This window comes from Macaca thibetana, chromosome 1, assembly GCF_024542745.1.
Source record: "Macaca thibetana thibetana isolate TM-01 chromosome 1, ASM2454274v1, whole genome shotgun sequence".
Taxonomy (NCBI): domain Eukaryota; kingdom Metazoa; phylum Chordata; class Mammalia; order Primates; family Cercopithecidae; genus Macaca; species Macaca thibetana.
In genome coordinates, this window is record NC_065578.1 from 43,530,548 (window position 1) to 43,545,418 (window position 14,871).

Here is a 14,871-nt window from a genome sequence, read left to right on the forward strand (position 1 = left end):
CCACTTACTACCCATGGCACCCTGGGCATGCTGTGTTCTTCAATTCCTCATCTGTAAAATGACAATAACTATAGCACCTATTCCTTAAGTGAGAATACCATGAGACAACACATGCAAAGCATTAAGAGCAGTGTCTGGCATATAAGGGCTTAATATATATTAGCCTAATGTTATTACTACTATCCTATTGGGCTATGCCTAACTGGCCAAGCCTGGATCCCCCAGATTCTGGGCCTACAAATCCAATTAATTCATAAGCCAGCCTCAGAGAGTAGTATCGATGTCTTCTGCAACCCTAAAATGCTCTAGACCTCTGACAGAGCATACTATACATACCCTATTCTGATGGCCAGTGGTTCTCTTGCCTGCAGGCCTTGCTTTTTCACCTGATTTCATCTACATCAAAAAGCTTCTTTTGGTCAAGCACAGTGACTGACACCTGTAATCCCAGCACTGTGGGAGGCTGAGGCAGAAGTATCGCTTGAGCCCAGGAGTTTGAAATCAGCCTGGGAAACACAGTGAGACCCCATCTCTACAAAAAAGAAATTAAAAATTAGCCAGGTGGGGTGGTGAATGCCTGTAGTCCCAGCTACTTGGCAGGCTGAAGTAGGAGGATCGCTTGAGCCCAGGAGGTTGAGGCTGCAGTGAGCTGTGATGACGCCACTGCACTCCAGTCTGGGTGACAGAGCAAGACTCAAAAACAAAACAAAACAAAACAAAAAAGCTTCTCTTGTAGGAAGTCTTGAGAGTAGACATTAGGAGGTCAGGCCTCCACATATCAGCAGTTACTGGATTCCACACTTCCCTTACTTGTAACAACCAAGTTCAGTTCAAGTCAAGAAACAGAGGGTAGCTCTTCCTCTTCCCTTCCTGAAAAACTCAATCCTAAAGCCATTAGGTGCAGCAGAAGAGGGCAGATATCTGTAACAGGTGGAGTAGGGTGAGCCAGAGAGGTCTGGGGGACACTGTCAGAGCCTTGGCAGGGTGAGGAACACATCCTTGCAGAGATGGGAAGGTGTGGTACAGCATGTCAGAACCAAGGGGGTGTGGAGAGCATCCATGTGGGCTGGCAGTCTGATGTGGGGTGACATAGGCAGGGTAAAAGAGGCACTCATGAGGGGTAAAGGGCAGTGGCAGTAACAGGAGATTAGCTACCTACAGAGGAACTGATCAAGGAAGTGCATATATTAAGGATAATGGGACCCGAGTTTCTCACTGTTACAGAAAGGACTTAAAATATGGAAAGGGAGAAAATCTGTGGTGTTGGATTGGAATTGGCAGGAAGAATGTGAACTCATGGTTTTTGATTAGATGTATATCAGATAGACAGATGGATACACACACACAAATATACATACATATGCATATATATTTCTGTTTAAGGAAGAGCCAGGGAGCAGTAACAATGGCAATGAGCACACCTAGCACTCCATTGCCTTCTAGTTTTTTTTTAAGATAGGGTCTTGCTCTGTTGTCCAGGCTGCAGTGCAGTTGCACAATCACAGCTCACTGCAGCCTCGAACTCCCAGGCTCAGGCAATCTTCCCACCTCAGCCTCCCAAGTAGCTTGGACCACAGGCACATGCCACCACATCCAGCTAATACTTTTATTTTTTTGTAGAGATGAGAGTCTCACTATGTTGCCCAGGCTGGTCTCAAACTCCTGGGCTCAAGTGTTCTTCCCACCTTGGCATCCCAAAGTGCTGGGATTACAGGCATGAGCCACAGCACCCAGCCCCAGTTGCCTTCTAAATACCATTCTCCACTAAAAGAAACAGAGGTCCTTGAAGAAATGGCTGATTCCAGGGATGCAGCAAGAGAAATACAAGATAAGCCCATAACATCTTATACCACAAAGCAAGGAAACACCCAAAGAATGATGGGAACATACCAAAAGGATACAGAAGCCACCTACTGGCCAAGAAACAATGATAGTAATGGATTATAATGCACTGAATAGAAAACCATGAGTCCATAAAGATATAAATCAATAAATTAAACTTTGATGTGAGATATTTACATAGTTTCAAAGTATCTCCCCAAGAAATACTTATTAATTACAACGAGGAGTAATTTTATGATGGAGAAGCCTGGCAGACATCACCTTAATCAAGTGATCAAAGCGAACATTATCAATAATGGGATAAATCAAAATCATGTAACGAAAAGAACAAAGCATCATTTCTGATACATTCCTGAAGATACACAACCTAAATCTAATCATGAGAAAATGTCATACAAACCCTAATTGAGAGACAATCTAAACAATAACCAACCTATAATCTTCAAAAGTATCAAGGTCATGAATGCCAAGGAACGTTTACTGAGGAAAGTCTAAAGGAGACTAAAGAGACTTGATAACCAAATGCAACCCACAATTCTGAACTGGATCATTTTGCTGCAAAGAACATTCCTAGGACAACTGGCAAGACTTTAATGGGGTCCGAGGATTATATAGAGGTTTTGTATCAATGTTAATTTCCTGATTTTGATGGTTGTATTGTGACTAGGTAGGAAAATGTCCTTGTTTATAGGAAATGCACACCAAGTATTCAGGGTGATGGGGTATTAGGTCGGCAATTTAACCCTCAAATGGTTCAGGGAAAAAATTCCTTCTACTGTACTTACAACTTTTAAGTAAATTTGGGCTGTTTCAAATTGTTTTTCAAAATTGCTTTTTAAAATCAGCTGGGTGGGGTGGGGTGGCTCACACCTGTAATCCCAGCAGTCTGGGAGGCCAAGGCAGGCAGATCGCTTGAGGTCAGGAGTTCAAGATCAGCCTGGGCAACATGGCAAAACCCCATCTCTCCTAAAATTACAAAAATTAGCCAGGCATGGTAGCACACGCCTGTAATCCAGCTACTCAGGAGGCTGAGGCAGGAGAATCGCTTGAACTCAGGAGGCAGAGTTTGCAGTGAGCTGAGATCACATCACTACACTCCAGCCTGGGTGACAGAGACTCTGTCTCAATAAATTAATTGTTTTTTTTAAATCCATGTGCAATGTAGTTAAAATTTTTAAATTAAAAATATCACACAGACAGTATTTGAAGGGAGAGATCTCCCTGTAATGCCCACAGAAGGTAGGCTGCATGTTCTCTCTGGCAGAGAGGCTCAAAGCATCTCTCAGCCCAAACAGTATCTCTATCCAGCCGACTTTCCATTAGAAGAGCACCCACTCAATGCCCACCTCACTGGCACTCCTGCTACCATAGAGCCTTCTCAGGAAACACCCCTGCTCCCTGCAGCAGCATCCCACCTGCCCTCGCACCCTCTGGTGTCTTAGGGATTTCTCCTTCCTATTGATGTCTTTATGTTTTAGTCACAAATTTGCAGGCTATAAGTCTATAGCTTATAAAATCAACTGGGACTTTTAGTATCTAACTGAGGACCAAAACTCAAAAGAAAGTTTATGATTCTGCCTATTTCTGCAAACTATCTTTCATCAGAGACAAAGATTTATACACATTTATTCTCAGACATCCTTTTCCCTCTCCTAGCAAATTAAAGGTATTAAGTAGCCCATGGCAAGGAGGAAAATGAATGATTCTCTCCTCAATATGAAGGGCCCAGGTCCCCAGTGGGGACAGGGGAGGGGTAAATGGGACTGCCACGGGGCCAGCCCAATTTGGAGAAACAGGCCTGCGCCAGAGCCCCTGGAGGATGGTCTCTGTGCAGAGTATTTACACAACAGACACCAATGGCTCCTCTGCAGCCATTACTGTCTATCAGGTAAATAACACATGTGCCAAAACACACATTTAATGAGGGAAATAATATGCCTTTATAAAAAGACTCAATCTGTATTTACCTGAGAGACCAAAGAAGCACCAAATCACCAGATTAGAGGAACCACAGAGGAGTCGTTCTGGTGTCTTGGGTAAATAGACATTTTATAGCCTCCATTACTGGAGGGGTGAGTGGAGGGGGTCGACCTTTAACATCCACACACACAGGCCAAGGGAGTCCTCAGGATGGGAAAACAAGAGGAGCCCATTGTGAAACACGTGGTCTACTCCCACTCCCACCTCCCCAGCCATGTGTACTTGGGATTTCTGGGAGGGTGTATGTTTATACCATCCCTGGATTTAATTCATTCCATTAGAAGCCAGACTAAGAGGCAGGGATACATTTGAGTAACTCCAAGTTACCAGCAACAGGTTCTGAGTCCAGCTGACTGGAAGCACCTAGGAATACAACAATCACAGCTTCCTCAGTTCTCAGTCCTGGTGTAAGCCCCGACCCAATCTGACCTGCAGTATCACAAGTGCTCAGGCACCTGAGTCACAGAAACAACAATAAAAAACACAGTAATACCTGTCTGGAACTCACTTAGTCATAGGCTTTGTCTCAAGCAGCTAAAAATAGCCTGGGAAAAATACAAATAAACTGCATGCCTTCAAAAGTCATAATCTTCCATCTAATGAATATATCCTTACTGCCAGAGCACTCTCTGTGTAAAAAACAAACTGTCAGAGGTGAAAGAAACCCTAAGAGGCAACACAGTCCAACCAGCCAGGAAAAATGAGATTAGAAAGAGAAAAGGACTGCCCAAGCTTCACATTGCAAGAAATAGTAAGAATAGAACCTAGGCTCTCGACTCCAAGGCCAGGATCTCAGGCTGGGATCCAACACAAGGAAAAGGCCTCACTAGTCATTTCCCAAGCTGTGCAGTCTCATAGAAGACGCCAGGAGCCTGAGGACTCTGTCTAGTTTGCTGAAGGCTAGAGGTTGAAGACAAAACAAAGCTTGACATGCCCTGGAACCTCCACGTGGTCCCAAAGCAGAAAGGAAGCAGGAACTCTAAAACTGGGTCCTCACCTCAATAAAACAGTCTCCTCTTCTCTACATCCAGTCCCTGCCTTGGCCTGTAGCTACAGCTGCTTCTGCTCCAAGGCATGGCTAGGGAGAGCTCCCCCAACTCAGAAGCAGCTGCTAATAATCCCAAACTACCAGCAGAGCTAAAATCACTAAAGGCCTTCAAGAACACCAAATTCTGATGGCAACATCACAGGTCACAGCAGGCTTGCTCTCCCCTTCAACTGGTCTGTTTCAGAGGCTCCAAGAAACACATAAAAAGAGGCAATTGTTTGTGATTTGCCTGTTGTTTGCTAAACCATCAGCCATGCCCAGTAGCTTGGGCAAACTCCTTTCAGCCGCCAAAGCTGGAAGACATCTTTTTGCAAAGTCCTGCAAGTCTGTTGCAACCCCATCACATATGAGAAGGGGCAAAGCCTTGCTTCCTAACACACCATAAACGGACTAGAGATGGATGGAGGGCAGGTATAGTAGCATCAACCTTTTAAGCACCTCTCACACTTGTAGACAGCATCTGATCCCAGAAGAGAGGTACCTAGAACTGTTAAATACTTCCTGTACTCTCGGTCCCAAGATGGGGAACTGGTGTAAAAGCAGGGAGTTATATAATCTAGTGTTAAAACACTGGTAATAGACAAACCTAGGTTCAAATCCTGACTCTACTATAAATTATTTGTGATAATAGCTATAATAATAATACCTGTCTTTGGGTTTCAGTTTAACCATACAATGTACAAAAAGTGCTTTGCACAGTAGCAAGTGCTCAGTAAAAGGGAGCTGTTACTACCTGAGAAAGAGAAAAGGGAAACACCCTTTTCTGAAAATCTACTCAAGCCAGGCACTGTATTGATGATTTACATATTTTATCTCATTTAATCCTCCCAGTATCAAGCAGAATGGGTAACAGTATTCTCATATTCCACATGAGGAAACTAAGGGATCGGAGTGCTCAGCTCTTCGGGGTCCTGTTCTCTACCACGACCCACATTTCCCCACATGATTGATTCCCCCCATCCAACAGAGAGCCAACAATGCATATCAACTGCAGTTTTTCTTTTGAGGCAAAGTGTAACTTTAACTAAAAGTAACTCAACCTTAAGCAATAATTAAGTCTATCCAAATCATCCTAACTTGTTTTCCTTTTTTTTTTTTCTGTATTTTAAAAAGAAAAATTACAGGCCTGAGCACAAAAGCAGAATTAAAACAACGGCAGCACAAGGAACTCGAAGCCTCTTCTCAAACAAAATTCCAGAGGAACAAATCTTTCCATCTTACAGAGTGGAAAACTGGCAGGAGGCAGGGTTATAATCAATTCTTACTCAAGTACCCAAATGTAACATTTCCTTTTACAAATCTGTGCTTTGGCAAACGCTGCTCCCTATTTTGGAATGCACTTCCATTTTTTGCCAGACAAATTATGACTGCTTCTACAAAATCCAGCTCAAATCTCCCCCCTCTTGGTGGCTTTCTCTGACACCATCATAAAGCTAATTGCTTAAGTATGATCCAGTGGCACAGTTTATTCCTACTTCATAACTTTTATCTCACTATGTTGTAAGGTATTAGGTATGTTTCTTCTACTACCAGTAATTTTTAAGGAGTTAAGGGAGAAGGATAGAAGACAGCAGTACAGGTATATGTGTGCATGTGCATGTAAAAAAAAAAAAAGAAAAAAAAAAAAGCATATTTGACATAATTCTTTGACTTATCAGACTAATGCATTTTAAAATTTCAAATAGCATTAAAGAAGAGCATAAGATTGTTTTGTTTTGTGTGTGTGTGTGTGTTTTAATCTAAACTGTGTTACGTCTAAACACAGTTTTTAAAGCCTGAGAAACACTGAGCTAGATCCCTAAGCGTAAGGACCACATTTTATTCATTTCTGTATTCCCAGCACCCAGCACAGGACCAGGCACAAAGTAAGCAAGAGTAAATGTTTGCTAAATGAATTAATATGCCCACAGTCAAGATGGCAACTGCTCTGGAATTAGAACATGCTAATTAGAACAGAGCAGGGCCTAAGCACCAAACAAAGCTTCTTCTCTTCCTTTCTTTATCCTTCCTCCTAGCCCACCCCATTCTGTCCTCCCTAGTTAAAAAGAGCGAAAGAAAGAGCGAGAGAGAGAGCGAGACAGAGAAAGAGCCAGAGAGAGAGAGAGAGAGAGAGAGAGAGAGAGAGAGAATTGCCTTGGTGCCGGAATACCATTAAAAGGATTAATTTAGGGACCGGTGTTTGGACTGTCACATCCAATCACTACCCACAGATCTACAGCTTCCCAAATCAGGCTCATGCAAAGAGGAATCAATTGCAAGGACACAGAGGGTCTGAACAGGCATACTAATGGCCTCCTGAGGTGCCAGCGGCCAGCTCTGACACTCCCATAAATTATCCGCCTTTTGATTTTACCTGTAGCTGTGGGGCACAAGGCACAATTTTGAACACATCAAAGCAATCCCTAGTAACCCAAAGCTCCTCAAGGAATGCCCCCAAAGAGGAAAGGCTAAAAACAATGACCCAAAGGGAATCTGCTTCCCAACAGTTCTGGTTCTAGCAATCACTAATTAAAACCCAACAGAACCAAATGGATAACGTAGGACCCAAATCAAGCCTAGTAGATCTGGACAAGGCATGCATCAGATTGTAGTTCTGGAATGACTATGCACCTCTCACTCAAGGAAAGCAAAATCATAGCAATAAACTAACACACTTTCATCTGGATGGCAAATCTGCCCTAGCTTTGACAGTACCTCACAGCAGGACCTCAGGCAACTCATTTAACCTTTCTGGGCCTCAGTTTCTTCATACGGTATCAAGGACAAGAATGCTGACCACCTGACCCACTTCCCAGAGTGCTGGTGAAAAGTAATTTTAAAAAATTTGAGAGGCACTTTACAGAGATGTAAGGCCACAGGGTGGCAACACTAATAAATGACCCCAGACAGACAGGGAGGAATGCTGGTCACACTTTGGTGAATTTCTATCGGGAAGCTGCTCACTCAATTTGCTTTACTGATGGTGCTGGAACTAAGGTCCACACTGAAAAAAGTTCTGGGATTGCTTGGTGTTTTTTTTTGTCTTGAGTCTCACTCTGTCACCCAGACTGGAGTGCAGTAGCTCAATCTTGGCTCACTGCAACCTCCACCTCCCAGGTTCAAGCAATTCTCCTGCCTCAGCCTCCTGAATAGCTGGGTCTACAGATGTGTGTCACCATGCCTGGCTAATTTTTTGTATTTTTGTAGAGATGGGGTTTCACCATGTTGGCCAGGCTGGTCTCAAACTCCTGACCTCCTGACCTCAGGTGCAGGTGATCCACCCACCTCGACCTCCCAAAGGGTTGGGATTACAGGTGTGAGCCACCGCACCTGGCCAGTTCTGGGATTCTGAATGGAACACCCATTGTCTGAAAATTTTCCATTATGAAGAGCAGTGCCTTGCTTTAGTTGTCAATTCCTCCTGTCTGCTGGCTGCCACCATGAGCGGCTATGTTTTTATCGTATGTTCACAATGACAACTGTGAGGACACAAAAAATATGAAGTCAAAAGCCAAGTCACCCAAATACTGGCTGCTTTATAAAAACTTATTAATTATATAAAATTTTATTAGTGATAAAACTTATCAAGACACTGTGCAAAGAGTTTTACAAACATTATTAAATCCTTCAGCCAACTCGATTGTATCATTATCTCCATTTTACAGATAGCAAAGTGAAGCTCAGAGAGGTAAGTCACTTGCCCAAGGTCAAGTAAACACTGCTACCAGAAACCTACACTGGGGTTGTAGGATGAAGACCTCCTACAAAGGGAATGTAGGAAGTAAGGGAAAGCACAGACAAGGGACTCTCAGCTCTAACCTATTCATCAGACGCTCACCAAATACAATACTTTATTTGGTCCCTTTCCTTGACATATACCTGAACTAGGAGACATCTCCAAAATATCTGGAAGAGGTCATCAGTCTTCTACAAGCCAGGAAAGGAGACACCAAGTAGGACATATATAGAATGAGGGCAATTTCCTGGAAGGCTTAGGAAAATGGGTCATCCTCTCTGTGTACAGTTCAAGAAGTTCAAATTAATTGACATTAAGTTATGAACCCTAAGACCGAGACCCTTTCAATGGCTCTGCTTATTCCATACTTCATTAAAATATAGTTTCCAAAGCATTTTTCTTTTTTTTTTTTTGAGACAGAGTCTCACTCTGTTGCCCAGGCTGGAGCATGGTGGCGCAATCTCAGCTCACTGCAACCTCCACCTCCCAGGTTCAAGTGATTCTCATGCCTCAGCCTCCCAAGTAGCTGGGATTACCAGCACATGCCACTACGCCCAGCTAATTTTTGTATTTTTGGTAGAAATAGGGTTTTGCCATGTTGGCCAGGCTGGTCTCAAACTCCTGGCCTCCAGTGATCCACCTACCTTGGCCTCCCAAAGTGCTGGGATTATGGGCATGAGCCACCGTGCTCAGCTCTTTCAATTCATTTTATACCAACTTTCCCTTTCTACATCTTTTCCAGTGTGTAAAATAGGAGCCAGTATCTCCAACAAATTCTTTGGTAGACATTCTATACATTCTAGTAGATGGGTAGGAAGTTAGTAAAGAGAACCGTTACACTCATATATGCAGATTCATTTATACTCATTTTTTTTATTTATAAGAAAAGCATATTTATAGATCAGTTTTTGTTGTTGTTTTGGTTTTTTTGTAGAGTTGCGTCTCAGTATGTTGACCAGGTTGGTCCTGATTTCCTGCCTCAAGCCTCGGTCTCCCAAAGTGCTGAGATTATAGGCATGAGCCATTGTGCCCAGCCATATACTCAATTTTTAAGGACCAAAATAATGCCACAAAAGGGAAAAATAAAATGCTATCCACGTAATTTTCCACAGCCTCCTGACTAGTCTCTCTGCCTCCAGTATTGTCTGTCCCCTTCAATCCATTTTTCACAATGAAATCAGAGCAAATTTTTTTTTGGAGACAGAGTCTTGCTCTGTCACCCAGGCTGGAGTGCAGTGGTGCCATCTCAGCTCACTGCAACCTCTGCCTTCTGGGTTCAAGCGATTCTCCCACCTCAGCCTCCCAAGTAGCTAGGATTATAGACATGCACCACCACACCCAGCTAATTTTTGTATTTTTAGTAGAGACAGGGTTTCAACATGTTGGTTAGGCTGGTCTCGAACTCCTGACCTCAAGCGATCTGCCCACCTCAGCTTCCCAAAGTGCTGGGATTACAGGCGTGAGCCACCACGCTGGCCTGCCAACTTTCTAAAACACAAATCTAACATCAGTCTACTGCTTAAAACCCTTTAGTGGCTTCTTACTGTTCTTAAATCTGATCCAGAGGTCAGCAAACTATGTTCCATGGGCCAAATCTAGCTGCCACCTTTATTTATTTTATAAATAAAGTTTTACAGGAATACATCCATGCTCTTCCTTTTCATACTGTCTGTGGCTACTTTCATGCATAACTGCAGAGTTTAGTAGAGTTGAGAAGTTGTGACAGAGACCCAAAGCCTAAATATTTACTATCTTATCCTTTACAGAAAAAGTTTGCAGAGCCCTAATCTTTTTTCTACTCCCTGATCTAATCCTAAGAGTTTATAAGCTAAGGCTCTGGCCTCTGCTTACCTCCTGCTTCATCTCTCCCCATATTCTCCTGTCCCCTGCCAACTAAGTACTCTGTTTCAGCCACACTGAACTTTCTCATATTCAACAAAGCTCTGACAATTGGTCCCTCATGTCTTCATCTTATTTTTTTCTTTTTCTTTTTTTAAATTTTCAGCGTTCTTTGAGGGTTTGTTTAATTCTATGTGAGGAGGTTTACTTCCTCTGAGAGGCCTTCCCTGAGTCTACAACTCTGGGTCAGAGACCCCTCTGAGTATTTCCAAAGCCTCTACACTTCCCTTACTATAGCACTCTCAGATCATATCATAACTGCCTTTTTACTATCAGTCTCTCCCATGAATTTGTAAGCTCTATGGTGTCAGGGAAGGTGGCTTTCTTGTTCACCACTATAATCCCAGGAACTAGCACAGTGCCTGGCCCTTAGCTATTGAACAAACAAGCTCAAGTCCCTGGATATCAATCATCCAGAGTATGCCTCTTTAGCTGGTCCCTGATCCTTGTAAAACAGACAGGTTGGAACTAACCATCCACCAAAAGGCGACATGCAACCTAAATTAAACCAAGATCCCAAAGGCCTTGGTCAAATACATTAGCAAAAGCCAAATGAGAGCCAGGCGTAGTGGCACATGCCTGTAGCTCCAGCTACTTGTGGGGAGGAGGATCACTTGAACCCAGGAGTTCGAGCCCAGCATGGGCAACCTAGCAAGAGTCTGTCTCTTAAATAAATAAATAAATGTTTAAAGTCAAATGAAGATGTTTCTTCCTATTTTCTTAAGATGTGTATTTCTGGCCGGGCGCGGTGGCTCAAGCCTGTAATCCCAGCACTTTGGGAGGCCGAGGTGGGTGGATCACGAGGTCAGGAGGTCGAGACCATCCTGGCTAACATGGTGAAACCCCATCTCTACTAAAAATACAAAAAAATTAGCCGGGCGTGGTGGCAAGCACCTGTAGTCCCAGCTACTCGGGAGGCTGAGTCAGGAGAATGGCGTGGACCCGGGAGGCGGAGCTTGTAGTGAGCCGAGAGCGTGCCACTGTACTCCAGCCTGGGCGACAGAGTGAGACTCCGCCTCAAAAAAAAAAAAAAAAGATGTGTATTTCTCAGGATAATGGGCTATTCTGGTTCTATTCAACCATCCTGAACCTAAAGTAGGTGCTCATGAGATGCCCATAAAGCAATTGTGACAGAATTTCAGAGTCTGGATCTCCCACCTCCAACTCTTACCACTTTAGAAACTTTAAGTAAGTTTCTACAGACTTTGAACATATGTTACCTTATCAGAAGAAGCTACAAAAAAATACAATTTGTTTAGACTTTGGGGATATGTGGGGGAAAAAAATACAATCTGCATCAATCCCCACCCCCTACCCTCCAAGCCCAAATACTCAGAAGGAAATAAAGCCAAACTTGACCATGCAACAGGATTCTCACCTCTCCTTACTTCGAAGATGCCAAGACCGGCAGCTGGGGATGCTGAAGGTTCTGTGAGAGCTGGAAAGCCCCAATGCTGTGGATAAACACACATCTCTGCAACAAGTCTATTTCAATACCAAGGATCAAATCCCCATGAAGGATACTACACCTCAAACTCTAAACTCAAACTTTGGGATAACTGCCATCTATGTGGAAAGACAGTGCCCCCACGGAGCTTTCAGAAACTATTAGTACTATATTTGTAATGATTTTCATGTTCTCTAGTCATATACTTTTCCTCCTATGGAGGCTCACCTCCTAGAAACACTGAACATTTACCGAGAAAGATAGCCATGAAGTGGTGCCTCTTTGGGTAATTTCAGAATCCTAGTCTAGTCAAGGAGGAAGACACTGGTAAGGCTGACAATATTCAGAACTAAGGAACTAAGGCTGGGCCAGGATTGGGGGAGGGGCTGGTTGCCACAAATCCACAAGTCATACTGCAAATGGCCACATAGACTAGGAAACACTTTCGGGATACTTCCAAGCCTGCTTCAAACTCTAAGAAAGTCAAGGTAACTAAATCCCAAGTCAAAACATCAATAGATACCTATCATCCTTTTCAACTAATTCATATCCTCCAAAGGACCAGAAGTTGCAGAGATGCCCCCGTTAGTGATGTCTTTTGCATAAACACCTAGGGTTGGAACTAATATATTCCTGTCTACCATTCCACACATTTAAGACTTTCTTCTACTCAGATCCGCTGGGAAAAGGCCACTCACGGATTTACCCCACCACAAAGAAAACACTTTTCAAAATGAAAGGGAATAAAAGCACTTTTATTTGGAAATTTCAAGTTGGAAGAAGAGCTCTTAGCCAAGCTCTATGACCTAGCTAGCTGATTATTTACAGGATCTTTGGGCAGGAATTGTTAATGAGCTTTTAATTTGGAGTGCTTAAGTTGCCAAAGTGCTCTGAGCTCCAGTGAAGCACCACAGAATCCATAAAGGAAACCTTATCAATCACTTCCCGGCAGCTCCCTCCCCCCAACCCCCACCTCCTGAGGAAAAGGCAGCCAAGTGGGTTTCTAACCAGGATCACAGACACACATTAGTGGAGTCACACTTCAAGTCCCTGTTTATAAATTGGCTTTTAAATAGTAGGAGATCCAGGTATAATAAACTTAAGTTCCAAGCAAGAACCCACTAAAACAGGGCAGGCTGTATATGATAAAGTCAGAATAAAGCAGAATTTGATGAAGCCAATTTCTGGAAGAAACTCTACAATCAAAACTCATTTAGCCACTCACAACCTACTATAGTTTGAATAGCGTACAGTCTTTTAGCCAATATGATTCATGTTTTGCTGCCCTTCCCCTGGGAAACTGATGAAATGTCTGACAAGAGTAAATACCATTGAAGTGGCCAGAGACCTCAAGCAGACGCAACGATGGGCACTATTCGTTGCAAAATCCAGCTCTAAGGACAAAATCCAAACCCCCATTGGGGGCCCCACATCCAGCATCTTCCAAGTCAACAATGAGCAGTTAAATTTTACAAGAACTCACAGTCAAGCCTCAATCCAAATTCATGCTTTTTTTTTAAGAAAACACCTGTTGCTAGACCATTTGCAAGACAGGCACACAGAAAGATAGCCAGGTTAGGCCCCTTATTCACTCCTTCCACCATCACCACTACCACCGCTTCAGATTTACAAAGAGGTAAACTGCTAACCTGGTGTGTGTGCATGTGTTGGGGAGGGGGTAAGGGAATGTTCTAATACAATCTCCTTGCTCCACTTCTAGCCACTCTGGTCAAACCTCTTTTTCTTTTCTAGTAATCCCAGTAAGTCAACCCCCTTAATAAACTCACCCATCCTGTCTTGCAAAGCTCTGCCCCTCTCCCCCTCCGCCAGAACGTTACTCAGTAGATTAAGCATCCAGGGTTAGCACATGGGCCAGCACCCCAGGTTGCACAAATTCTGCGCACCGCGACCCTCGGCCCGCATGCATTAACCAGGGCCCAATCTTGGAGGGGGGCATTCAGCATCACCCACCCCGGGGTGTTGCCCCCAACTTGGGCCCATCCAAGTCCAGGGGAGAGTAAGGGGAGGGGCGGGGGGCCAGGAGACCAGCCCTCCTTCCCAGGGCCGCCCCCGTCCCCCGTCAGCAGCGGGAGAGGCTGTCGCCATGGCAACGCCCCCTCCTCGGGGCCAGCGCGGCAGGCTCCCTCCAGGTGCAGGCCCCGACGTCTCCCTCGGCCTCAGCAGGCGCTCAGGGCAGTTGGCGGCGGCGGGCGCAGCCCGCGCCGACTGCGGCGCCGGCCAGGCAGAGGCAAGGCCAGCTCCGCCCGCTCCCCACCGCCCGTTCCCGGCCGCCTGAACAGCGGCAGCCAGCACCACGAGTCCACAACACACCGACTCACCTCCGCGCACTCTGACCCCGACCGACGCGACGGACGGGCGGGCGCTGTGGCCAACCGCTGAGCCCGCTGCCGGTCCCTTTGACCAATGGGCTGCAGTCGGGCGGGGCTTCTTCTCCCCAAATGCTCACTCTCCCGCCGACATGCGCGCTAAGGTATGTCAAGATGGTAAGTCCCGGCGGCCGGGCTTATGGGACTTGTAGTTTTGACGTTGCACGAACTCAGAAGAGAAGGCGGGGGCGGGGACATCACTTCTGATCTGTGAAAGCAATTTTTTTGAAACGAAACTTTCTAAGGCCTACAGCGACCCAGGTCCCCCATCTCCGTTTTCCCGCCCTCCAGTATACCCGCAAGGTATATGTGGGCTCACAACGTGACAGATTATATTTACATGACTCTTCATGATTCGTTCATTCAACAAGTAATTATTGTCATCTACTCTGTGATGTGGGCCTGGGGGAGACCTGAGACAAAGAGGGGTTAAGCTAAGAGGAAAATGCTTAGATTTGTGAAGGGCCGTCCTAAGGAAGAGGGAACTGGCTTGTTCAGGTCCACTCAGAGGAAACTTCTGTTTAAAAGGTTTCTGGCCTCAGCTGTGAGGAAC

General features: G+C 44.7%; 1 protein-coding gene across 5 annotated transcripts in view; it reads right to left on the reverse strand.

The window, feature by feature from the left end:
- Window positions 1-14,294, reverse strand: part of ERI3 (ERI1 exoribonuclease family member 3) — a 134,377-nt gene extending 120,083 nt beyond the window's left edge. For 2 of the 5 annotated variants that reach the window (XM_050800159.1, XM_050800158.1), the window contains exons 1-2: window positions 13,903-14,274; window positions 11,863-11,938 (exon numbers count right to left, since the gene is read on the reverse strand). In XM_050800159.1, the coding sequence (XP_050656116.1) occupies window positions 11,863-11,938; window positions 13,903-14,037 (211 nt within the window). In that variant the 5' untranslated portion in view covers window positions 14,038-14,274. The other 3 variants (XM_050800163.1, XM_050800160.1, XM_050800161.1) reach the window with 2 other exon arrangements.
- Window positions 14,295-14,871: the final 577 nt, after the last annotated feature.